The sequence below is a fragment of the Aphis gossypii genome, chromosome 2 (genome assembly GCF_020184175.1).
Source record: "Aphis gossypii isolate Hap1 chromosome 2, ASM2018417v2, whole genome shotgun sequence".
Taxonomy (NCBI): domain Eukaryota; kingdom Metazoa; phylum Arthropoda; class Insecta; order Hemiptera; family Aphididae; genus Aphis; species Aphis gossypii.
The window spans coordinates 1,267,454-1,291,516 of record NC_065531.1 but is presented as its reverse complement, the minus strand read 5'-3'; the positions used below and the strand labels follow the sequence as shown (position 1 = coordinate 1,291,516).

The 24,063-nt window shown below is 26.3% G+C and overlaps 3 protein-coding genes and 1 long non-coding RNA gene across 12 annotated transcripts; 2 read left to right on the top strand and 2 right to left on the bottom strand.

Annotated features, from left to right (window-relative positions):
- Positions 1–161: 161 nt before the first annotated feature.
- LOC114131643 (myeloid leukemia factor) lies at positions 162–9,281 on the bottom strand. Of its 2 annotated transcripts, XM_027996904.2 has the most exons (6): positions 8,886–9,280; positions 6,319–6,559; positions 6,050–6,251; positions 4,083–4,170; positions 2,680–2,754; positions 162–339 (listed from the first exon to the last, which is right to left on the bottom strand). In XM_027996904.2, exons 1-6 carry the CDS (start codon positions 8,936–8,938, stop codon positions 237–239), a joined length of 762 nt encoding a protein of 253 aa, XP_027852705.1. In that variant the 5' UTR covers positions 8,939–9,280; the 3' UTR covers positions 162–236. The 2 variants fall into 2 exon arrangements, with proteins under 2 accessions (XP_027852705.1, XP_027852706.1); XM_027996905.2 differs by lacking the exon at positions 2,680–2,754 and having other exon boundaries at positions 8,886–9,281.
- A 2,748-nt stretch (positions 9,282–12,029) lies between these two features.
- On the top strand, positions 12,030–13,221 carry LOC114131652 (mitochondrial coenzyme A diphosphatase NUDT8). Of its 8 annotated transcripts, none has more exons than XM_050202321.1 (3): positions 12,030–12,604; positions 12,671–12,720; positions 12,792–13,221. In XM_050202321.1, exons 1-3 carry the CDS (start codon positions 12,241–12,243, stop codon positions 12,834–12,836), a joined length of 459 nt encoding a protein of 152 aa, XP_050058278.1. In that variant the 5' UTR covers positions 12,030–12,240; the 3' UTR covers positions 12,837–13,221. The 8 variants fall into 8 exon arrangements, with proteins under 8 accessions (XP_050058278.1, XP_027852731.1, XP_050058279.1 ...); XM_027996930.2 differs by having other exon boundaries at positions 12,031–12,604; positions 12,671–12,725; XM_050202322.1 differs by having other exon boundaries at positions 12,032–12,595.
- A 924-nt stretch (positions 13,222–14,145) lies between these two features.
- On the bottom strand, positions 14,146–14,541 carry LOC126550522 (uncharacterized). Its single transcript, XR_007604646.1, has 2 exons — positions 14,431–14,541; positions 14,146–14,369 (listed from the first exon to the last, which is right to left on the bottom strand). It is a non-coding gene; the product is annotated as an uncharacterized LOC126550522 (long non-coding RNA).
- A 111-nt stretch (positions 14,542–14,652) lies between these two features.
- Positions 14,653–22,746, top strand: LOC114131667 (DNA-directed RNA polymerase I subunit RPA2). Its single transcript, XM_027996958.2, has 21 exons — positions 14,653–14,927; positions 14,996–15,133; positions 15,276–15,470; positions 15,622–15,861; positions 15,955–16,127; positions 16,220–16,369; positions 16,471–16,633; positions 16,688–16,886; positions 17,931–18,133; positions 18,241–18,453; positions 18,602–18,805; positions 18,879–18,986; positions 19,072–19,248; positions 19,322–19,420; positions 19,481–19,593; positions 19,653–19,797; positions 19,872–20,028; positions 20,100–20,225; positions 21,735–21,862; positions 21,924–22,088; positions 22,512–22,746. The coding sequence occupies exons 1-21, from the start codon at positions 14,859–14,861 to the stop codon at positions 22,710–22,712; spliced, it is 3,366 nt and encodes a 1,121-aa protein (XP_027852759.1). The 5' UTR covers positions 14,653–14,858; the 3' UTR covers positions 22,713–22,746.
- Positions 22,747–24,063: the final 1,317 nt, after the last annotated feature.

Genomic DNA, 24,063 nt, shown 5'->3' with positions numbered 1-24,063 from the left:
ATCCTTTTTTAAATCATAATTCTTATAAAATAATTAATATTACGTATTACAATATTAAATGTATACTATTTAAATGTCATACTCTTTCACACCATTTCCTTAACATTATTTTATGGAACACAGTTTGAAATATAATTTGTGAATACAATGAAAGTGTAGAATTTTCTAAGGTAATTTTATTTATTCTATATTATAAAATTAATAGATAGTAAGAAAAATTAACTTGCTAGCATAACTTAGGCGTCATTAACAGGATATTGTTGGATCTTTTTAGGGGTTCGCTGCTTTGCTGCACGTTTTCTTCCTTGATCTTGCTGACTTTCTATAGGCAACACCTCACTGAAAAACAAAATATATAATACATGGCAGTTATTTATGTACAATTTTTAAACTTTTATAATTGATAAGAATAAAAATGTCAACATAAAAAGTATTCATAAAAAAATAACCTAAACTAAAGAATGTTTCATAATATGTAGTCAGAAAATTCTAATTTTTAGTATTGGATAGTTAACATACATATGGATTAAAAATAAACAGGATATAAAAAAAACACACGCTGTAAGACATTATGACAAGTTCCAAGTTTTTTTTTTATATAGATGTTTTGATATCAAATTATAGTGGCTAATGATAAACTTTATTATTGTTAATTTAAATTTAAATATTTAAGTTTGAAAAGATGATATCAATTATTAATTAAGATATCTAGTAATTTCTACGGAACACATTATTTTAAATTTTTTCCTTGCTATAAATAATTCTGATTATAAAGTTATGAATTTACTTTTGGAATCTTTTTCATGTATGAAAAAGTATTACAATTTTTAAAATAACAAAACTTAATCTAACTAGATAAGACACAGTTTCATTATAGTTAAGCAGAGGCATCTTCATAGGGGAGGGGGTAAGGGGTTAAAACCCCTTACATAGACACTGGATATATATATACAGGCGCAGATTCAAGTGGGGTTGGTATCCCCTCTTTCATTGGCTATATCAAAATGTGTTACCAATTTAATTTTTTAGGTACTTATGCATTATTACGATTACCTTAATTTTGAACACATGGCATGCAGAGTGCACATCCTTATATTTATCTTTTTACTTTTACAATAATACAAAACATAAATTTATAAATTGTTGATAACAATATTATTATTATAAAGTTATTAATATATTTGCTCAACGAAACAGAAGATTGAACTATAACATTCAATTTTTATATTGTATTTTATTGTGAATCTTATAAAATATTTATAAGGTAATTTTAAAAAGTAAATAATTTAATATACATTTAATACAGATTATGAAAAAAAAAGTATTCGTTATTATATTAATAAGGAATTATTGCATTAAGTACTTACATATAATTATAATTATTGCATTTTTCAATTATAGATTTTTTTTTTTTTTTGTCTTATTGCTTATATTTGAATTTTGAAATTTATTTGTTTACAATTAAAATGTCGCGCAATAAAATTACAAACTTTTTTACACAAGTGTCAGTGTTACAGCAGTCAATCACTTTAACAGTTTAACAGAAATACGAATTTAAAACAGAAAATAGTAATAACATTTCCTGAGCATGTGACTGTGATTAAGAGAACACAAGTACTGTTATTTTTTCTAGACAAGATATACAATTGTACCTTGTTATATATTATGTTACTAAAGAGCATATAGATATTAACAACCTACATATTATTTAAGAAAGTTATAGAAGTTAAATCATAATAACATAATATCGATTTTTATATGAATAAAATGAGTAATTAAATTTTTTTATTTTATTCAAACCCATTAATTTGCATACTTTAATTTATGCAGTTGTTTACACCTCCAAATGTGATACAAAATCAATGATCACTAAATTATATTAGATTTCCATATATTTAGTCACTATAATATTATATAGTAATTATAATAATAATTTGTATTACTTCATATTATATTTATTTATGGGTCGACAGTCGCGAACCATAGGTTGGGAAACACTAATTTAGACCATATTGATATATCAATGTCTGTAAAACTAAATTTTGTATGTGAAATTAAAAGGCAAATCAATAAAGAAGCACTTAAGGTTAATTATTAACAAATGTATAAAGAGAATAAAAATACTAGATTCAAATGAGTATAGCATGCTCATAAAAACTTTTTATTGAAATGTTAACTCACCTGACATAACTTATATAGATAATAAGAAAAATATTACCAGTGGTGTGCTGAACAATTTTTAAATTTCAGATAAAACAAAAAATTAAGTACCTACCTGCTTAAAATATGAAATTTTTATGTTTCATAAATAATTTTTTATAGCAAAATTAACTTTATAATATTTCATTATATATTTTTAACATTAATTATCACACATTTAACCATTTTAGACAGATGCCTCAAAAAAATGTTTCTTCAGCACAACACTGAATAATTTTGAACACTAACTATTGGTTTTTTTTTTTTTTAAGATAAAATAAAATAATTGCACCTAAATTAAGCAAGCAACAAATTTAATTATTTTATTTTAGTGAGTAAAACTTAATATATAAAATTAATAACAACATCTGTAATCAGTAAGGTATTAAAAACCAACTAACAAATAAAAAAAGACAGTTATCCATTATATATTTCATCATAAATAATAACTGATTTATTATTTATTATTACTACACATACCTGCTACGTAATGTTGAAGGAGGAGGGGGTAATGCCTTGAGATGCCTTTTTAAAGGAACTGAAGAATTTTGAACTCTAATTGTAAACATAAAATAAAAAAAAATAATACCAGTGTGTACAAACATAAAATCAACTAAAAATATAATAGTGTTAAAGTGTTTAGAGGTGTAAACATGTAAATTCTTAAAAAGCAGTTAATAGTGCAGTGTTATTATAACTTAAACATAAATACAGAACAAACTTAATTTTCATAAAAATTCCATCCCTCAATGATAAATTACATTTTAACATAAATCATCAAATCATGCTTAGATTTAAAAATCAAATAAAAAGGGAAATTTCTCGGATGTATAAGAAGGAGTTAAGTATACCAGTATACCTCATTGAGTAAGATACTGTAATATTAAACTGAAATTTAATGATATGTCATTATATACAATAAAAAAATGATTTTGAGTAGTAGTATGCCAGACTGTATTTCTAAGTACATCAAATGTATTATTATATATTTATTTATCTATTAGTAAATATTAATATAGCAGATTGAATTAATTTTTGCTAAAAACAAACCACATAAATTATTTGACAAAGTTTGTCAAACAATTGAAAATGTTGATGATAAAGTATTTATAAACAAAAAAACAGTTTCAAGTTATTATTTTATTAAATATCAATATAACTATGTACTTGGCCAAATACGGATATATATGGAAATATGGATTAATGTAAAAATGTCAGTTTTTCATATTTTTATTTTATTTTTCAGTTATTTTGAAATTCTTAGGAATTATTTACACTAAGAGTCAACTAGATCCAATTTACTATCAGATATTAACTTTAAAGTTCATAAATAAAGCATTTTTATAAACCCAAAAATTAAAAATAATATAAAAATAAAATATCAACAAACTTATAACTCCTTTCAGAATCTTAAATTATTACGAATAGATTGTTTTTTGAAAAAAATGTTACTTTTAAGAATAAAGATGAAATTTTAATGTAGTTTTTTATATTTAAATAGAAGAGTTCTTAATAATAAAAAGTTCTTGGAACTGATCACTATAGAAAAAACTTAAAAATTTTAAATTAAAATAGAACGATAAAATAAATTTATTAGCTATTCTAAACTTGAATATATTTCTATATCAATTAAGAATAAAAATTTGTGACATTAAATTATGTTTATTTTGACGTTTGTACATACTTATATATTCACCTAATTTAACAAAAATACTTACTACTCTAAATGTTATGTAGTTATGACTTATGACTATATTATCAAATTAAGTTATTACTTTTTTTTTTTTTTACAAAATTAATTTAAAATTAGTAATATCTACTATATTCTAATATTTATTTCATATACAAAATAAAATCAAAATATATCATACAATCATACATACCTATGAGTGTAGGGCAAATAACGACTACGATGTGAATTCAAGTTTTGAGCTTTATTGCGCCATTCATTGTTGAACTCTTCTGCTTCATCTAAAAATAAAAATTGTTAAGTCGTCATTCATTTCAAAACATGTAACATTTTATATGCATGTAAAATAGTATTAATTATCATTGAAATATAAATAATATAGATTACAAATACAGAAATCTTATATTATGTTATGTATCATTCCTATAGCTTTTATTATTATTAGTATGATAAAAATAACATACATTAAAAATGAATTAATATGATAGTTAAGATAAGTACTATTACAAAAATAAAAATACACAGTATAGATAGAAACAAATTTAAAAGTGAGGGACGTGGCCTATATACTTATAACTAAATTTGTAGCTCTAAGCATTTAATGAAGTATCTGGCTGTACCTGTATGATATTTTATGTGCTGGAATATAGAATTAAGACTTGGTTTTAAATGAATGGTATACCGTCAAGTGAGCCATTTAACAGAGCAAATAGAAACTCTAGGTCTGCAATATTGTGGCGAAAGGATAATATTAAGATATTGAGAACCTGTTTTATGTTGGTATAGTTGTGAGGTAAATGATGAATATTAAATATAATGGGCACGGACACCTGGAAGATTTAAAGAGTTTTGTGTAACATGTGATAAAGTCGAGTGATTTTAGACCTTTATTAACTACATTATTGACATACGGATTAAAACCGACATCAAATCAATAATTAAATCCTTAATCTTTAATACTGTAAATACTTAACACGTTTTAATTTGAAGTCATATTATGAAAAATAATTGTATAGAATGGGAGAATGAGTTTTGGATAAAGAGATTATATGACATATGGCTAAATTTAGAGATAGTCCTAGGTGGGAAACCCATTTGTAGAATATATTTAATTCACTTTGAAGCAGAAAGGAATTGTCAGGTGAGCTAATCTAAGAAAATATTTTAATATCACATGCATAAAGTTAACATTTTGCTTGGGTAAGCCATTGGGGTAATGAATTAACAAAAAGAGAGAATAATAATGGGCTTAGGGACCACCCTGAGGAATACTAGATGTTACAGTTACAACATACATTTTAGAAGAGGATCCTGAAATAGAAACAAATTTTTTTCTGCCTTTCCAATAAAACTTAAGCATGGGTAAAAGTGGATTACTAACGCCTAAGCACTTCTGTTTGTCTATTAATAACTGATGGTTGACTGTATAAGGGTTTTTTAAAATCAGTAATAATAACCTCAACTTCAGACAATCACTAATATAAATTGTAAAAACAAGATTACTAGTTATGGTACCCTTATCAGGATAGAAACTGTTGCTCGTTTATTAACACATGATTAAAATATCTTTTAATATTATTAGGCACAATAGGTTCAAAGATTTTTCCAAGGTGAAATATGATAGAAATTGGATGGTAATAAGTGACAATAGACGAGTCACCAGATTTTAAAATTGGAGTTATAGAACAGATTTACCAGATGTCAAGAAACAAACCATTGTCAAAAGCATATTGGTATAGTTTGTAGTGGTTAAGTCAGAGAATTGCAGCTGTTGTAAAGTAGACATGCAGAAAATATCATTTGGATTTTGAGCCATCAGAATGATTGTTTTTTAGTTTTTTTGAGCGTTGAAAGCACATTTTTTTACATACCGTTTAATACACATACGTGTAGAGAGCATCACTCAAAACAATTGCTGTTTTATTTATAGTGTATCTATATAGGAAGAATAAAATTAGTCCCTCTTCCCAAAATGTCTGCTAAATTTCCTACTCAATTCAACAATTAATACTAAGGATAATAATAAAACATTTTTAGAAATTAATAGGGAGCTTAAGTCTTCCCAAAATTTTGGGCTATTTACGCTTATGATGAAAAGAAATAAATTAAATTTAGGTATCATAATATTTAGCTTTTACTCTGTTTTTAAATTATACCAACCATCTTCTAAATTAATATATTCTTGGTTTTCTTCTTGGTCTCCTGAATATAAATTTTGTTGACGTTCAACAATGTGTGCACGGTCTCCAATATGATGTCCAATAGCCAACTTCTTAACACCTGTCCTTGAATCACAAACTGCTTTTTTTGTTTCTTTTATTCCTCCTGGACCGGTACGTGTAGAAGTGGAAGCTTTATATACCTAAGAAATATTGAATACAAAACCAAATAAATAAAAAATTATCTTTGATGCATAATAATGTACGTACTTGAGGTTGTCCATTCGGTCCATTTGATGAGTATGACATAAATGTACTGCTGCTACTGAATGATTGGCCTGGTTGATTACCACTGAGCATCATATTCATAGAACTATTCATATTACCCATCATAGAACCAAAATTTCCAAACATTCCACCACCAAATGGCATCATCATGCCAGCCATCGGATCAGGAAATCCACCACCAAAAAATGAATTCATCATTTGGTCCATTTGGCGCATTGAATTTCTGAATTAATTGAAATGATTAATAATTTTTGTTAAAATAAGAGTAAATATTTAATTATATCTGAAATATAGTGTTGATATTTTATACCATAATACTTCTCATGGAAACTATTTTTTTTTTTTTTTGTTTAGTAATATTTTAAATAACTTTTGTTTCCAAGAATTGTTTAATTGCATAAAAAAATGATTAATTTAATAGTTTACTAAAGTATAGAATTGAAAGAACTAATTATAGATCATTAATTATTAATTTATCTTTGGTTCTTGCCAAATGCTTACTATAATACTATTGATGGTTAAATCTTAACATTAAATGTTTAATGATTGTTTAAGCAAGCAATCTAGCAGTCATATAAACTTAGTGCTACATAAGATAAAATACATTTTTTAATATAATATGAAATAAAAAGAATAGATATAAAAATAATAATAATAAATGATAGATAGTCAACTTTAATCACAAAGTCAAATAAAATATATAGTTTATGAGTTATTAAAATGAATATAGTACGGAAGACTGGTTTACAAAATGATTATTTAAATCAAAATAAAATAATTAATTTTTATAATCTTTAATCTATGAAATTAGAGCTAAGTCCTAATGTTATTTTGGATTCATCCCAATATCTACTTCTCCAATAGGTAGCAAAATATCGATATGTAATTCTAGACCAATGCTTAACTTAAGCTTTACACATTACATACATTTAAAAAAACTTTCATTAAATACCTTAAGTTGCAAAAACTCTTCTAAACATATGACAATAAATATACTCCCAATAAAATTAAACTTTTCACTCAACTTTTCAGGAATAAAACTCTCCAAATTAGTTTTAAACAACTAATTTGGCTTTCAGTCTTCAGTTTTGGGGGAATGCAAAATAATTATACAAATAAAATTCTATCTTTTTAAAACTCAGCAACAAAAACTAATTAGGTACTGTCCCTTTAAATGAATTTACATAACTTAATTTACATGTACATTTTAATATTATGTTTGATTAGAGAGATAACTTTGCGAAACAGCGCCGTAAGCAATCTATCATGGTGTTTGTGATCTACCTACTCTAAGCCCACAAAATTATGCTCTTAATTAACCTAATTAACCAATTCTATGTTAACTATTAGTACACAAGCATATGTACCTAACCTGCTTATGGCATGTTACAAAACAAAACTGTTCAATTTGAGTCAATGGTGCTTTTTCTTTGCTCGAAAAGAGCTTGGAAAAAGGATTTAATATTCGAGCCCAGATAGAACAAATGTGAAATGAGCATTTAAAAAATCTCGTGTGTTATGGACTGGATGTGATAGCTCCCCTTTTCCATATAAAATAAATGTTGAATACGCCACTGCACATAGGTAGTGTGTTTAGTTTTAAAAATGTAAAGAAATTGTAGATTTAAATAAAAATTAATGTTGTATTTTTTGAAATATATTGTTGGTTTATTTTAGATATCACTAGGGCTCGGATGTTGTTGCACTAAAAATGTTATAAAATTGATTGCATTATTGCTGTGAAAAAAACCCAAAATTGCACTTAAAAATTGCAATAAAAAAATATTTTGTACCAAAAAAATTAAAAAAAATATTAACGAGTAGATAATAAAAAAGATTCAAATTCAAATTCTCGTCAGTTGTCATTAAAAATCTAGTAAATTGTCCGGTTTTCTTATTTTTTCAGAAATCTACAAATAATTTTATTAAAAATTAAAGCTTTTTATTTAAACTATTTTTTGATTTTTTTCTACTAATTAAATGGTTTTTCCAGTTACCGCCGACGACGACGGACAAATAAGCCGTCACGAGTCACAACCAATAAAGCCCGACATAACCATAGATTAAACCTGTATAATCTAACAAAAAAAAAGTGAAAACACAAAAAAACACATAAAATTGTATTGAAAATGACAATAATTAACAAAATTGCAATAAAATTAAAAAAAGGTCAAAAATTGCAAAAAGTTGCACTTAAAATTTTTATGTATTAATTGGTACTCATTTGAAACAAATTTATAATCTACTTAGCAACGAATCCGAACAATAGAAAAGAAGTTGCAAATGCAACAACATCCGTGCCCTAGATATCACAATAATAAAAAATGTATTATTGGATAAGAAATAAGTAGGGTAAGAACACTCAGAACATTCTAAACAATCTTTACAAAAATTAAGTTTCAGATTGAAAACTGATGTTCAGCAAAAAAAAAAACCTAAACTTAAGTTCAAAACAAGATAACATAATTAAATCTTCATCCAAATTTTACAAATGGGACATTTGTTCAACAAAAATATTATTCACAAAAATATTATACATTTCAACATACCTATATGGATTATCGTTTCCAAACATATCAGTAGTTAATGCATTAGGAAACATGTTGAATTTTCTGTAGTAAAAGTCGACTCCTGTAAGAATTGCAAAGTTGACTCGAGAAATTCAAAATGGTGCACTATTTGAATTCCCAGTATCCAACACGATGAAATGCCAAAAATATAATTATATTACAACAGATGGAAGTTAAAACGATCGCACAATATTGAATTTACAAGACAAAATGTGTAGAAATTAGAATGATGATTTCTCAGTATTAAAACATTTAAAATTCACACGAATCAGCGAAATGCGAATAACGTCAATAGTCAATACTCAATGGTTATGTGATAATTGCAAATTTTAATAGAAAATGATTATAATTTGTGTCTTGTGATTTTATGATAGTTTCTTCAATACAATCATTTCTAGAAAATTCAGGAACTTTCTTCATAAATCAGTGTGACCACAATTGAGAAGTTAAAATATTTTATGGTAATTTATAATCGGTATCACCATTCATAATGTAAACATTGTAAACAAACAAGGTTTTGAACATATTTTGAACTGTAATTTTAGTTACACCATGGCGGCATGGCTAAATTATTTTATTTATAAAAAAAATAAAACATTCACTTTTTCTGTTTCCAGTGTTTAGTTAGACATATTACATAATTCAAGATACTATAATGTATTAGTATATTACCTATTTAAATATTTAATAATATATAGTATAACCACGGTCTTACACTCTTATATACAACCAACGTATATAAGACCATGAGTATAACTATTTAAGTAATATATATACTGGCCAAATCCACATCAGCTAATCTAATCTGCCCTTCTCCTATTGATCTACCCAAGGGTCAAGACCACGATTTAAGATATAATTATACATCGTGGTCAAGACTGATTTTATATTTTTATCCTTTTCTTAAAAAGTTACATCTATAATCTTCTAACAGTTGAACTGTTGAACAGTTCTAAATGTTCTAACTGGAAAACATTTTTGATGATTTCACTTCGACTAATCATCGAAATATAAATATATTTTACCTAATATTTTCAATAGGTAACGCCTGTTTTAATACCTAAAATTTTCTAGACAAAAATACCACTTATTATATATTGTTCAATTTAATCGTCTTCGTATGAGTATAATTTATTACCTAGTCACTTATAAACTTGGCTTAAATAACTGTCTCTTTGACCCTTTTGCACACTTAATTTGTACAATTGTATGAATGTATCTGTAACCAGTGTAACCTCTCCCATATTACATTCGATTGCCCTACTCTGCTGCTGGCCACACAGCTTACCTATTATTTAACTTAACACGCCTAATGTTTTTTTTTTCTTAACTAATACCGTTAACAAATTTTTAAGAGTATTATTTTTGATGTAATCTATTTTTATGACTAGTACTAGGAGTGTAAAGGGTGGAGTTTTAAAATATACCCCCGGGTGGTATATTTGTTAACTCGACCCTAGACTTTATAGATGCTTTTGATATTACGTAGTTATCACTAGAGCGCGAATTTATATGGATTAAAAACCAACAAATGTGCGTTAAAAAATATTAAATATGCATAAATATACGCATCAAAATGTTAAGGTATGCATGCAAATTCAAAAATATGCACAAAAATATTATTAAAAAAGTTATTTTTTGAACAATTCTGAAATAATGTCTATTATATGTATAATGTCTTATATGAACTTCATTGTCATAGTCGTAAATTCGTAACCGATTATTTTCTTATCTTGGTTTACGTATTTAATTTCCCCGATTATTTATCTAAGCCCTAAGGCCATAATGGCCATATTATTTTGGATTTGCGAAAACCGTTATAAGTACCCAAACCCGTAGTCAGTGGAGGTGCAAGGGGAGCGTTGCCCCCCTAAAATTTAATGAAATGTCATGTATATAAACATTAAAAATTGCATTAATGTTTTTATATATAACGCCCTCCCCCCCGAAAAAAATTTGCTCTACCCCACCTGAAAATTTGGTCTGGCTACGGGCCTGATTATACCTATTAATTTTTTGATATTAATCGGAACTATAAAAATGTAATATTTTTATTAGTATTTATTTAAAAAATCTTAAAAAAGATACCTACATCGAAATATGCACTAAAAGATGAAATATGTAATTCAAATTTTAAAATAAGCTCTTAAAATAGAGAAATGTTCAAAATATGCATTAAAAAAGTTTCATTTTTTAAACCGTTGTCATGAAACAAATTTTGGGCTCACTTAGCAGTTGGCGAATCATACAATCAAGCATCAACCGCAGAACAAATATGCGATCATGCAAATGCTACAAATCACTAATCACGATTAAAGAAATGAATAATTATTTTTTGGTGGTCAAAATTAAGACAGTTTATATTGTTTATACTATACTTGTTGTTTACAGGTGTATGTTACACTCCCATTCTTTCAATTAAATCTCACTTTTGAGCACAGTAAAAGAAGATTTGTGTTGATTGAACACAATTCGGTACACAATACTTATTTTTAATTAATTAGTAAAGAGGTGCGTAAATACTAAATAGCTATAAATGTATAATTATTAAAAATTTGATTATAAATATAAAAAAGAACCCAAAAATATCTTTAATCGCGTTTTAGAGTTTCAAACCGCGATAATTTGGAGGGAATTTTACATCTTTGTTCACCACTTGAAGCGCTAATACACACTATACAGTTATTATCAGCATAAATTGTAGAGAGTATTTCAGAAGCATTCATATTTTTATTATTAAAAAAATAATAGTACCAAACTACCAAAGAACAAACATATCGGTATACGGTTCGTTGAGTGACCAATGACCATCTTATCTTTAATCGTGGCCGATTGCCAATGCCATAGTATAGCCCATATTGCCATTTTTTATTCACATACATTACACATTACACAATATTATGATACTTACCTATCATGTTAATATTGCAAGTTTAATAATTATTAGTTAAATATTGCTGTATTGACCTTAATATAAAATATAATTTAATTATCTTAAAGAAATTCATACCAATAGTCACTTATTACTCAATTCTATTGTTTTAAAATTGTGATGTTCATAACGTTTACATAATATTTAAAGAACTAATAGTTGCAATAATAGGTAGGTAGTACTTATTGTTATTCTAACATAATGAATACGTTTTATTTAACTTTATGAAAACATAATCATAAACCTATAGAATGAAAACATTATTATCTTAAAATAATTTGTTTAAAAATGAATTATATTTATTTACTTTAAAATTGTATTAACATTTATATAATTAATAATAACAATTAAAGAAAAAACAATCATTACTACAGTAAAGTAACTTTTAGTACAAATATTGTAATGCAGTCTTTACAGTTAAAATATTATTCAAAACTTTCAAGATTCTTATCAAACACTCGCTCATCTAGAACTGTACATTTTAATTCTCATGATATATTTTCTAAAGAAAATTCTTTAAAATCTGTGAAATGTTTTAAGTCATTATGTCCTGAACTGAACACTGTTGGTAAACGTCAAGCTGCTGTTCTCATCCCTTTGTGTATTGTTAAAGATGAAATATCATTATTATATACACTAAGGACAAATAATTTAAAAAGAAATAGTGGCCAAGTATCTTTCCCTGGTGGAATGCGTGAAGCAGATGAACAATTAAAAGATACAGCATTACGAGAAACTTGTGAAGAACTTGGAATAAGTATAACTAGTATTGATATTTGGGGAAGTGGTAGATTTATTGTTTCTAAAGACATAGCAATTATGCCATTTTTAGGAAATATTGGTGTTATAGAACCAGACAAATTAAACATTTGCAGTGAAGAAGTACAGTATGCATTTGCTGTTCCCCTTAAGCATTTTTGCAAACCAGCTAATTGTAAACATACATATTTCAGACATCAGTCAAACAAAATAATGATGATACCAGTATACACAAATGATTATAAAAAAATATGGGGTATGACTGCTTATTTGACTTGGATAGTTTTAAGATCCATTATACCAGAGAATTTTCATCAAAAAATTAATTTATCATTGAATAGAAGAAATTAAAAAGTGTAATAAATACTATATTATCTATTAGTTACCATTTTAAATCTTTTATTATAATTTAGTAGTAAGAGAGTAAAAATAATGTATTAATTTATTATGTACCCTATTTTTAGCATGATGTATAAATATTTACTAGGTAATTGATTTAATATCTGTAATTATGATTATAATTCACTTTATAAGTAAACAAATTGTGATAAAATATTTTTAAGTGTATTTTTGCAATATATTTATTATATATTAATATTTTAATAAATTAAATTATTTTCATTATATTACGTATTCATAATCATAGGCGCCAGGTTTCATAAATGCCAATGTGGGCCGAATTTACTAATTATTATCCTTAACTTTTGCCTTTCAAAATAATTTAAATATATGTGGTTAAAGAGCAGACACAGGAAGTGGACTACTTATGTCTTTATTATTAACTATCTCCTTTTAAATTAAACTCAAATCTCAATCTTTTTAATGGGGGCTGAGCCTCAACTCCATCTTTTCAATGGGGGCTGCGGCCCCCGAGCACCCATGCAGTCAACGCCTATGTTCATAATTATTATTAATGTAATAACAATAATAATGTACGATCATAGGCATGTGCAGACTCCGGTTTTAGAGGTAGCATGATAATTTTTGGCCAATTAAATGGGTACATAGTTAAAGTTGTAAGTATTATAACATTATTCAATATTTGCTAGCTGCAAAAGCCCTAAGGAAAGTCCAGGGTCAGCATATGCTGCCTCTGCTGTTCTCATGCACACAATAGTACAGTATATGTGTAATTATCATTATAAATTTATATACCTAAAATGTATTATGTACTACTCTTTTCAATCTTGCTAATAATTAATATGAATTTGAGTCAACATTTTCATTCAACAAGCATTATTTAAATATTTAAAAAAAAATTTCATCAATTCTAGGATTTATTATTAGAGCCTGTAAAGATTTTATTAATCCAATTTCTTTAAAACCATAGAATTATTCACTAGTCAGTTCTATTTAAGGAAATATTTTTACAGACTGGTCATCTGTCAATATTCACATTAAGGTATTCAAAATTATTTATCATACAAACATAGTATTCCACAAAAACTTCAATCCTAAATATCGATCAAGTCTTTGTTACAACCATTAAATTTGTGCTCAGGGTGATTTAGATATTTTTTAAGCATGTGCTATAAAAAAAGTCATTAATGTAAAGTTAAAATTTTTATTTAGTCAGATTTTAGTGAAAGATAAAATATCAGAGGAATGGAGAAGTATTTTGGATTTTGAAAGCCCTATTTAAAGGTTAAGAAAATAGTATGAAAATTTAAGGTGTCTGGTGTATATAATTTATAATTTGAAAAAACAAAAGATTATTGAAAATTCGAAAATACTTAGACTCAACGTCAATGGGCCATCTTCACTGCTTTAGCCTATAGAAAACATTGCATTTATTGATATATAACACATTAACTAATTATTTTCTTACATTACTTGACACTTGACAGCAGGTATTTGTAGGACGTTTCCTTAGCTGTTAGGACCTTGGCCCTGTGCCCCTGACGGAAATTTAAATTTATAGAATGTTAAATGTATTGATATTTGATAATGATATTGTGTTGACTGATAATAAGTTGTTGATTTCTGGTCATAGGGTAACTTTATGTTTCTGGAGATAACGTTTAAATTATTATCTAATTTTTATCAATATTTAAAATATACAATTTGAATTATACACGTGTTTTTTAGTTTCTATACTCTTATTTAGTTATTTTTTTTATTCAGGTACCTAGTAATGGCTAGTATTATTTAAGTATTTACAGTCTACATTACATGTTATGAAGTATGCAATATGGACATAAATAGTCAATAGACAATAGTTATTACTTATTAATATTCTATAAATTCAAAACAAAATTATAATGTACGAACCAACACTTAAAAATTTAACAAATGTAGATTATGGTAAACCCCCCGATTCCCAAAATCCAGTAAGTTATAAAAATAATTTTCAATATTTATGAATATTCATGTTTAAAATTATTAAATTATTTCTCAGATTCTTCAAGAATTGGGTACTCCACACATAGATTCGTTTAATTATATGATTGAAGAAGGATTGAAATTAGCTATTTCCGATTTATTACCTGTTGAATTTGATACAAAAGGAAAGTATCGTGTAAAACTCACCTTACTGGTAATTAATGTATTTTTATAATTTGTGTAAAATTGTATTTAAATAATGTATATTTAATATTTCTAACTTATATGAATTATATACCTAAATAATAAGATAACTTATATTATATTTTATTAAAAATATATATGAATAATTTTAGGATGCGACCATTCATCAACCTCGAGTTCCTACAGGATCACTTGGTGTTAAAGCACATAGTATATATCCATTAGAATGTCGACAACGTCATGGTACTTATTCAGGAAGATTAGAAATAAAACTCAGGTGGAGCATTAATGATGTTGAACAGATAGTAATTGACAGAGATATTGGCCAAGTGCCAATAATGTTAAAGGTATTTATTTTTATTATTATTACAGTTATTTGGAGATATACCTATCTATAATTAAATATATATATTATTTTTAAATATGATGAATGGTAAACTAATTTAAAGAGTTAAATGTCATATATGATTTATACTAAAACATAAATATTTTTTTTAGTCTAAATTATGTCATTTGGAAAAAATGTCTCCAAAACAATTAGTTAAGTTAGGAGAACATCAAGATGAATGGGGTGGATATTTTATAGTTAAAGGCAAAGAACGTTTAGTACGGCTTTTGCTTGGAACAAGGAGGAATTTTCCTACTGCAGTTCAAAGAAATACTTGGAAAAACAAAGATCAATATTTTTCAGATATTGGTATTATGATTAGATGTGTTAAAGATGATTTAACAACTGTTGTAAGTTTTTTTAAAACAATTTTATACCATACTATTTTTTAAGCATATAATTAAAAACTATTTTTTTTTTTTTTTTATAATAAATAATTTTAGACAAATAATTTACATTATTTGACAAATGGTACTGCTAAATTAATGATCCCAATTAAGAAGAGAATATATTTTGCACCCATAATTTTAATAATGAAGTGTCTAACCAACAGTTCAGATGAATTTATATTTAGACATATTATTAAAGGACATGAAGATGATTTATACTTCATCAGGTAACTTTCAATATAAATAATTTATATTTATTAACTTCTATATTTAAACTGTTGAACATTTTTTTTTTCAAAATTAAAACATTTTTTCTAAGATCTGTAATGGAAATGATGCGTTCCTTACATGAAAGTAATATACATTGTCAAGAAGATGCAAAAGAATATGTTGGTGTCCTGTTTAAACCTAGATTTTATGAATTGCCTGAATGGAAAACTAATAAAGAAGTTTGTGATCATATGCTCAGGTTTGAGAATTAATTATCATAAATCTTGTAAATTGTTAACATCGGCTAATTGTTATTGTCAATTGTTGTAATTAAATGCTATAATTTTCAATTTGTTCCAGGAACTATGTTTTAATCCATTTGAATACCGATTTCGATAAATTTAAACTTTTAGTTTTTATGTTACAAAAGTTATTTTCAGTGGCTCAAAATAAATGTTTAGTTGAAGGTGCTGATGGAATTATGATGCAAGAATTAATGCTTGGTGGTCATCTTTATCTTAAAGTAATAAAGATAAATACTTTACACAATAGAATTATAAAATTAATATTTTTTCAGATTCTCAAGGAAAAGTTGCAAATGTGGTTGAATTTGGTTAAAATCAACTTGCTTAAAGTTGACCAAGGTGGTCAACCATCTATCGGTGATATGATGACTGCTTTAAGAAGATGTGATATGATTGAGCACTCGTTGACAAATTTTTTTGCTACTGGTAATCTTCACAGTCAATCTGGTCTAGGAATGCAGCAAGATAAAGGTACTCTATTTAAATTTATCTAATTATTAATTCATAATTTATATTACTTACCATTAAGGCACACGTGCCACATGCAGTTTACAAAAAAAAGATGTATGTATATTGTATTCTAATTTTTATTTGATTGAAGTCCGAGGTTATCAAGTTTTATTTGAGGTAAATGACTAAACAATTATCTTATAAAAATATTTTTAATGTTTCTCAAACGATTTTTGAATACATTGGTCAAATTAAATGATGGCTGCTGTTTTTCCTGTAATTGTTTTTTTTTTTTGAATAGTTTGGTAACTTATGATCTTTTACCATATTTTTCTTAAGTTTTTCCATAAATATTCATCAATTGTTTTAGTTAATGTATTTATTTGTGTGTCAATTAAGTAGTTTCTATGATTAATAATTAGGTGAATTTTATCATAACTTGATGATCTTCACTCGTATAAACAAATATTTGTTTCTGGTTCTATTTTATAAAATTATTTTTGCCCATAATGTTTCTCTCTTAACATTAATTATCAAATAATTACGATTATAAATACTATAGCTTATACAATCCTTAAACTCTAATTATTGGTAGTATCATTGTCAATATCTATATCATCATATGAGCAACTTTACCATGTGGATGTGACTCAGCCATATTAATCATTATGAAAATTCATAAAAATTATTCAATGAGTATTAAACACATACAAACATAGCCATAAAATAGCGTTATAAAATATATAGGTATATAATTAATATTATACACAGGGGAAAAAGTAGGTATTGTACCTAATTGGTACCCTGTTTCACGAGAGAATCACTTTTCGCACATCTCGACTGACGACGAGCACCGACGTGAATCAAAACACTCTGAGCGCCATGTCACCCTATGGGCACGCTCTCTAGAGTGTGGTGACATGCGTGCTTGATTGTTCTCTCGTGAAACAGGGTATAAGTGTAGATATCAAAATATGACACACAATAAATTAGATATCATACAATAAATGCACCATATTAGGTTCCAATTTATAAAATAAAATGTTTTAATATTTGTTAACAAAGGACTTACAATTTTGGTTGAAAACATAAGTCGAATGCGTTATATGGCTCATTTCCGTGCAGTACATCGTGGTGCTATTTTTGAGTCTATGAGAACAACTGAACCTCGAAGGTTGCTGCCAGATGCTTGGGGTTTTATATGTCCAGTTCATACTCCTGATGGAACTCCTTGTGGACTTCTTAACCATTTAACCAAATCATGTATAGTAAGCAACAGTTTTAAAATTTAAATAAATTTATTTATATTTTTAAGCTAAATATTTTGTATTTAAATTAAATGTATTATAATAATATTCAATATATGTTTATCTAGGTCACTAAATCAGTCAGTAGAAAAGTACTGCGTGACATTCCAAAGGTATTAGTATCCCTTGGTATGTGTGAAGCATCATATAAACCTCAGGACATCAATATTGGATTTGTGTACAATGTAATTCTCGATGGTCGTATAATTGGATATATACCTGAAACATTGACAGCACTTTTTATCAAAAAGCTCCGTACCTTGAAAGTGATAGGAAAACAAGTAAATACCATTTACATTATACATAAACTGGTGTTACCTATAAAATAGTTTCATTAAATTTTTCAAATTCTGTTATCTTGAATAAAATGCTCAACATTAAATACTATTAATTTATTTAGTAAATATAAATTATAATTAAAATGTTTAGATACCAGAGACTACTGAAATTGTTTGGCTTCAAAAGAAAGGAGAAAATATTTTGGGTCAATTTCCTGGTCTTTTTTTGTTTACTGGAAACGCAAGAATGATGAGACCAGTTTTTAATTTAGATTTAGAACAAATAGAGTTGATTGGAACTTTTGAACAAGTTTATTTAGATATAAGTATTTCAGAAGATGAAATTAGACCTAATGTATGTATTGCTCATACAATTTCAAAATTGAAAACTGTATTTTAATATACTATGTATTATTCTCACTATTTAGATAACTTCATATAGAGAAGTTACAAAAACAGATTTTCTTAGTCATTTAGCATGTTTAATCCCTTTGCCGGACTACAACCAAAGTCCTCGTAATATGTATCAATGTCAAGTAATTATAATTGTGTATTCTTTAATAAATTATAATAAATAATGATTATATTAATATTTATTTTTATTTACATGTGTAATTGTAGATGGGGAAACAAACAATGGGAACCGCTTGTCATAATTGGCATTTACAGTCTGAGACTAAATTATATAGGATACAAACACCAGCATCACCATTGTTTAGACCTGTTCATTATGATGCATTATCAATGGATGATTTTGCAATGGGTACAAATGCTGTTATAGCTGTAATTTCGTATACGGTAAAAAAAAAATAATATATTTGTATAAATAATACAACTATAGAAACTTAAACAATGTTCGAATTGTTTTTAGGGTTATGACATGGAAGATGCCATGATAATCAATAAAATGGCATTAGATCGAGGTTTTGCTCATGGCTCTATATTTAAAACTGAATTAATTGAAACTAAAGTATATTAGTATTTTTTATATTATTCATTAAACCTAAACTAACATAAATATTTTTCTTAGCCACATACTTATTTTATGCGTGATCCATTTAAAGAAGGTCTTTCTGATTCTTTGGGTTTAGATGGTCTTCCACATATTGGTTTAAAACTATCTAAAGGAACACCGTATTATAGGTAAATAAAATATAATTTATTCAAGTTATTTTATAAAACTAAAATATAATTTGTTTAAGCTATTTTGATGAACAAATACAAGGATTTATAATAGCTAAGTATTTAAGTAATGAAGAAGTTATTGTTGATTCAGTTCGTCAATGTGGGGATTTTACAACTGGCCGAAAAATACCTAATAAAGCTACAATCACTGTGAGAGTTCAAGTATGTTAATTTGATTAATTTATATTAAATTCAATAGTGTATTATTTCTTGTTATATTATATTTATATTTTCAGAGAAATCCAACAGTTGGAGATAAATTTGCTAGTCGTGCTGGACAAAAGGGGATATTTAGTAAAGGCTGGCCTTCAGAGGACTTGCCATTTACAGAAAGTGGAATGGTTCCCGATATTGTTTTCAACCCTCATGGTTTTCCTTCAAGAATGACTATCGGTGAATACTTTTCTTTACTGATAATTTTAAACTTTACTTTTTCATAAAATAATTTAAATGTTTATGTTTAGCTATGATGATAGAATGTATGGCAGGCAAATCTGCAGCAGTGCATGGTGTAGTACATGATGCCACACCTTTTAAGTATAGTGAAGAAGATACTGCAATTGATTTCTTTGGGAAACTCTTAGAAGCAGGTAAAGTGTCTATATTTAATTGGAAAAATGATACATTTAGTCTTTTACATTCAGAGGTGGTTCATATATTTATGCATTACCTACATTACCATCAAGAAAAATATTTAATCATAAATCATAATTATACTACTTAAAAAGTATTTATGAATATTTTGTTTTAACATTTTAAGAAATTTAGAATTTGAAATATTTGAATATAGTATGTTATTTGCATTGGGATATTACTTATATATAAGGCAAAAGGCTATGCTATCTTCGTCGGGTATGATGATGCTGAGTAGGTGGTTGGTAATTCACACAATTGCAGTACATCATAGTACAGTGCGTTGATTATAGAATAGGTGTACACTGTACAATGATAGATTATGTAATAGTCCATTCTATAATCAATGGTACCGTATCAAAATTAAAACATGTCATTACATGCAAGGTGTATTGTTCCCATGGGCGCCCATTGGGAGGGGCAAGGGGGGCACTTGCCCCCCTGGACAAAAAATATTAAAAACTTGTAACTCATTAAATATTACCATAATATAATTATTATCTTTACATTTGAGAATTTTTTATTTTGACCCCCCCTAAAATTTTACTTATGGGCGCCCATGATTGTTCCCATACACCTAACCAATTAAATTTTTATCAATTGATCATTTTAGACATTATGTGTCTTCTGTATTATTTATTTATATTCTAGTTTTATTTTAATTTCTCTAATATTTTCATTAATTAAGAATAAATATAAGTTTTACTTTAAAACTAAATATAACCTAAATATGCATTTTAAACATAAATAAAATAAAAGTTTAACAAATTAAATCTAGAAATATTATTATAATATATATTTTTGAATGCACATAACATTGTTAAAAGCTCATGAGGTTCCACTACAGTTATATTTAAATTTACATTAAAAAAACACCATACCTGTATGCAGCAAAGTGGATTGACTAAAAATAGTTTTTTTTTTTTTGGAATTGTCTTATTTATAATTTAATTTTTTTTAATTCATGTGCTTCCCCCCCAGATATGGTAGATACGACTACCAAGTACCACCCACCGGAACTTTCCTGGTATCCCAGTGGGTTAGTTGCCACTGTCTGTATATGTTGTCTTCATCTTATAAATGTTCAACACATGGAAAATTGTTGTCAATTTTTGTGCTTAAAGGTAAAAACATTATTTGTGTTCTTCTTCAAAAATGTTAAGCTAATTTTGAGTATTTTTAAATTTTTAATATTTTACATAATATTTATAATTTGTTAAAAATTAACACAAAAATACGGTAACATGAGAATATAAATAATGTACTTATAAGTACTATAATAGTTTATTTGACTTAAATATTTTAGTTAAACACAAAATCATTTCCATTAAAAGAAAATTTTCCATATACATCTATAAGACAGAGGCATCATATTATGCAGCTGTGGTATCCTTAAGTTATTGATAATATGTTTAGTTGTTTTATTGATTTTCAATTGAATACCATTTATTACTTAAAATTCTTAGGTGGATACAATTATTTTGGAACAGAACAAATGTATAGTGGTGTAGATGGCCGAGCAATGAAGGCATCTATATTTTTTGGTGTTGTACATTATCAGCGATTGAGGCATATGGTGTCAGATAAGTGGCAGGTAATTATATCACAAGATCATCTATTACTAAAAACAAAATAATATACTAATTTGATGTTAGGTACGAAGTACTGGCCCAGTTGATGCTGTTACAAAACAACCTGTTAAAGGCCGTAAAAGAGGTGGTGGTGGTCGTGTTGGTGAAATGGAAAGAGATGCACTTATATCACATGGAACTCCATTTTTAATGCAAGATCGATTCATGGATTGTTCAGATAAATCAACAGTTAGTATTTATAGTTGTAAAATTATCATAACTTAATTTGGAATTAAAATAGCAATAGAAGCTTCCAAAAAGCCCTTGATAAATAGCATCTTAACTTTAAATTTTATGACAAATCAATGTTTTATAATTTTAAAAATTATAAAGTAAAATGGTTTAATGTGAATTAAATATTTGGTGTGTTGTATATTTGTAAGTTGGAAACAACACTTGCTAATATGGTGTCTTCTCAAGTCTCAATATTAATTTTAACATTAGTTCTTAAACCATAATTAATTATACTTTTCAAACATTTCAAGTAAAAATATTTTAAATTTTAAAAATGTAACTATTTGTCTTTTAACCATTATTTTATTAAAATGTATTTCACTAAATGCTTTATTATTAATTAGTAATTAATAATTATACTGTATTGTATCTTTTTAGGCTCTGTTGTGTTTGAAATGCCATACAATACTATCTTCATTAATTAACTTTAAAGAAGATAGTTATTCAAGTAAAATTGTTAAATGTAGAACTTGCGACTCCACTCAAGTACAAGAAATTGGAATACCTAATGTGTTTCGATATTTATGTTCTGAACTTGCAGCAATCAATATTAAATTACAATTAAATATTGAAGTATAAATACTGTGAAAAAAATAAAAATAATTACAATCAATTTCTATTTCTATTTTTATTTTTTATTATAATTAACTATATCATAAAACAATTGTATACATAAAAGTGGAAATAATTTTATACGCTTGTTTTTTTTGAACTTTTAAATTATATTTTTATCTGCTAATGTTTTCCTTTTGGAGTTTAAATGATAGAATAATTGAACAAATATAAAATAATATTTAATAAGTAAATCAATAGACATTGTATGATAAATAATCACCTAGATAAAATTGACTAAGTGTAAATGCAAATTAAATCTAACAAATTTTAAATAACACTTCATTCAGTTTACTGGATAGTTTTTTAGCTTTTGAACGGAGTAAGGAATGTATTGATTTTACAATGATGTGTTTGTTTTTTGTGTGTGTGTGTACAGCATAACTTATTGAAATAATATTTCAATTTCAAACTTCGGGGTGGTTTCCGAAGACAAAGTGAATATCCTTGGTGCATTATAGAGATCAAAAGTAAGATTTTTCTATTAGTTTTCAAAAACGTTCCACATCTCTGTATAATATATCAATACACCTTGATTATATTAATAATGGCTCTCTAGTTGTTACCATTTGTAAAAAGAAAGTTGATACAACATGCAACTTACAGGTTAGGTTGTACATACAACTGCTTGCTTAAAATGTTATATTATACATAAATTTATATTTGTATATGAAAATTTGGTAAACCCAAATACTTTATAGTATAAGGTGGCCAGACGTCCTATATTATACAGTAAAGTATTATATTTCAAAAATCTGTCCCGTTGTCCTGACATAAGCTTTCGGGACGCTAAGTTGTCCCGTATTTTTTAAAAATATGTTGTTTTTCATATGTATACAAATATGTAAAGATAATTACTTAAAATTAAAAATTTAATCTTAATCTATCTGTATTAAATGTCAATAAAAGTATAATTATTTTCAAAATAACGTTAACCTAACCTTGGCCTTTGAATGAATTATGAATTCTGAATAAAATTATATCTATATCTAGACATCAATAATAATTCTGACATTTCACACTCAACAACCAACGTTGTACCAGATTACTATTATATTGTACTATCCATCTTTATGATGTGATACAAGATTTAATATATCATAAATACCAAGCTTAAAATCACAAAAATCAAAATATTTTCAAATTTATTTGTCTTACATTGTATCAGTGATATTGAGATTGTTTTATAAAAATCATTATGTGTAGTTAATGTTACTATTTATCATAGTTTTGTTTAGCATTCAAGTTTAAGACACTGATTTATACCATCTATATTAAGTTAATAAATTATAATAGACCTATTAAGTATTAGTATAGG

Bases quoted from the DNA above. Each gene is read 5' to 3' on its own strand.
- LOC114131643 (XM_027996904.2), bottom strand. From the start codon at position 8,938: ATGTTTCCTAATGCATTAACTACTGATATGTTTGGAAACGATAATCCA. The intron at 6,252-6,318 runs GTACGTACATTA...AATATTTCTTAG, and splicing joins GACCGAATGGACAACCTCAA to GTATATAAAGCTTCCACTTC. The intron at 2,755-4,082 runs GTATGTATGATT...GTTTACAATTAG, and splicing joins TATTTGCCCTACACTCATAG to AGTTCAAAATTCTTCAGTTC.
- LOC114131667 (XM_027996958.2), top strand. From the start codon at position 14,859: ATGTACGAACCAACACTTAAAAATTTAACAAATGTAGATTATGGTAAA. The intron at 16,887-17,930 runs GTACTCTATTTA...TTGTTAACAAAG, and splicing joins AGGAATGCAGCAAGATAAAG to GACTTACAATTTTGGTTGAA. The intron at 18,987-19,071 runs GTAATTATAATT...GTGTAATTGTAG, and splicing joins GTAATATGTATCAATGTCAA to ATGGGGAAACAAACAATGGG.
- LOC114131652 (XM_027996927.2), top strand. From the start codon at position 12,241: ATGCAGTCTTTACAGTTAAAATATTATTCAAAACTTTCAAGATTCTTA. The intron at 12,726-12,791 runs GTATGCATTTGC...TACATATTTCAG, and splicing joins ATTTGCAGTGAAGAAGTACA to ACATCAGTCAAACAAAATAA.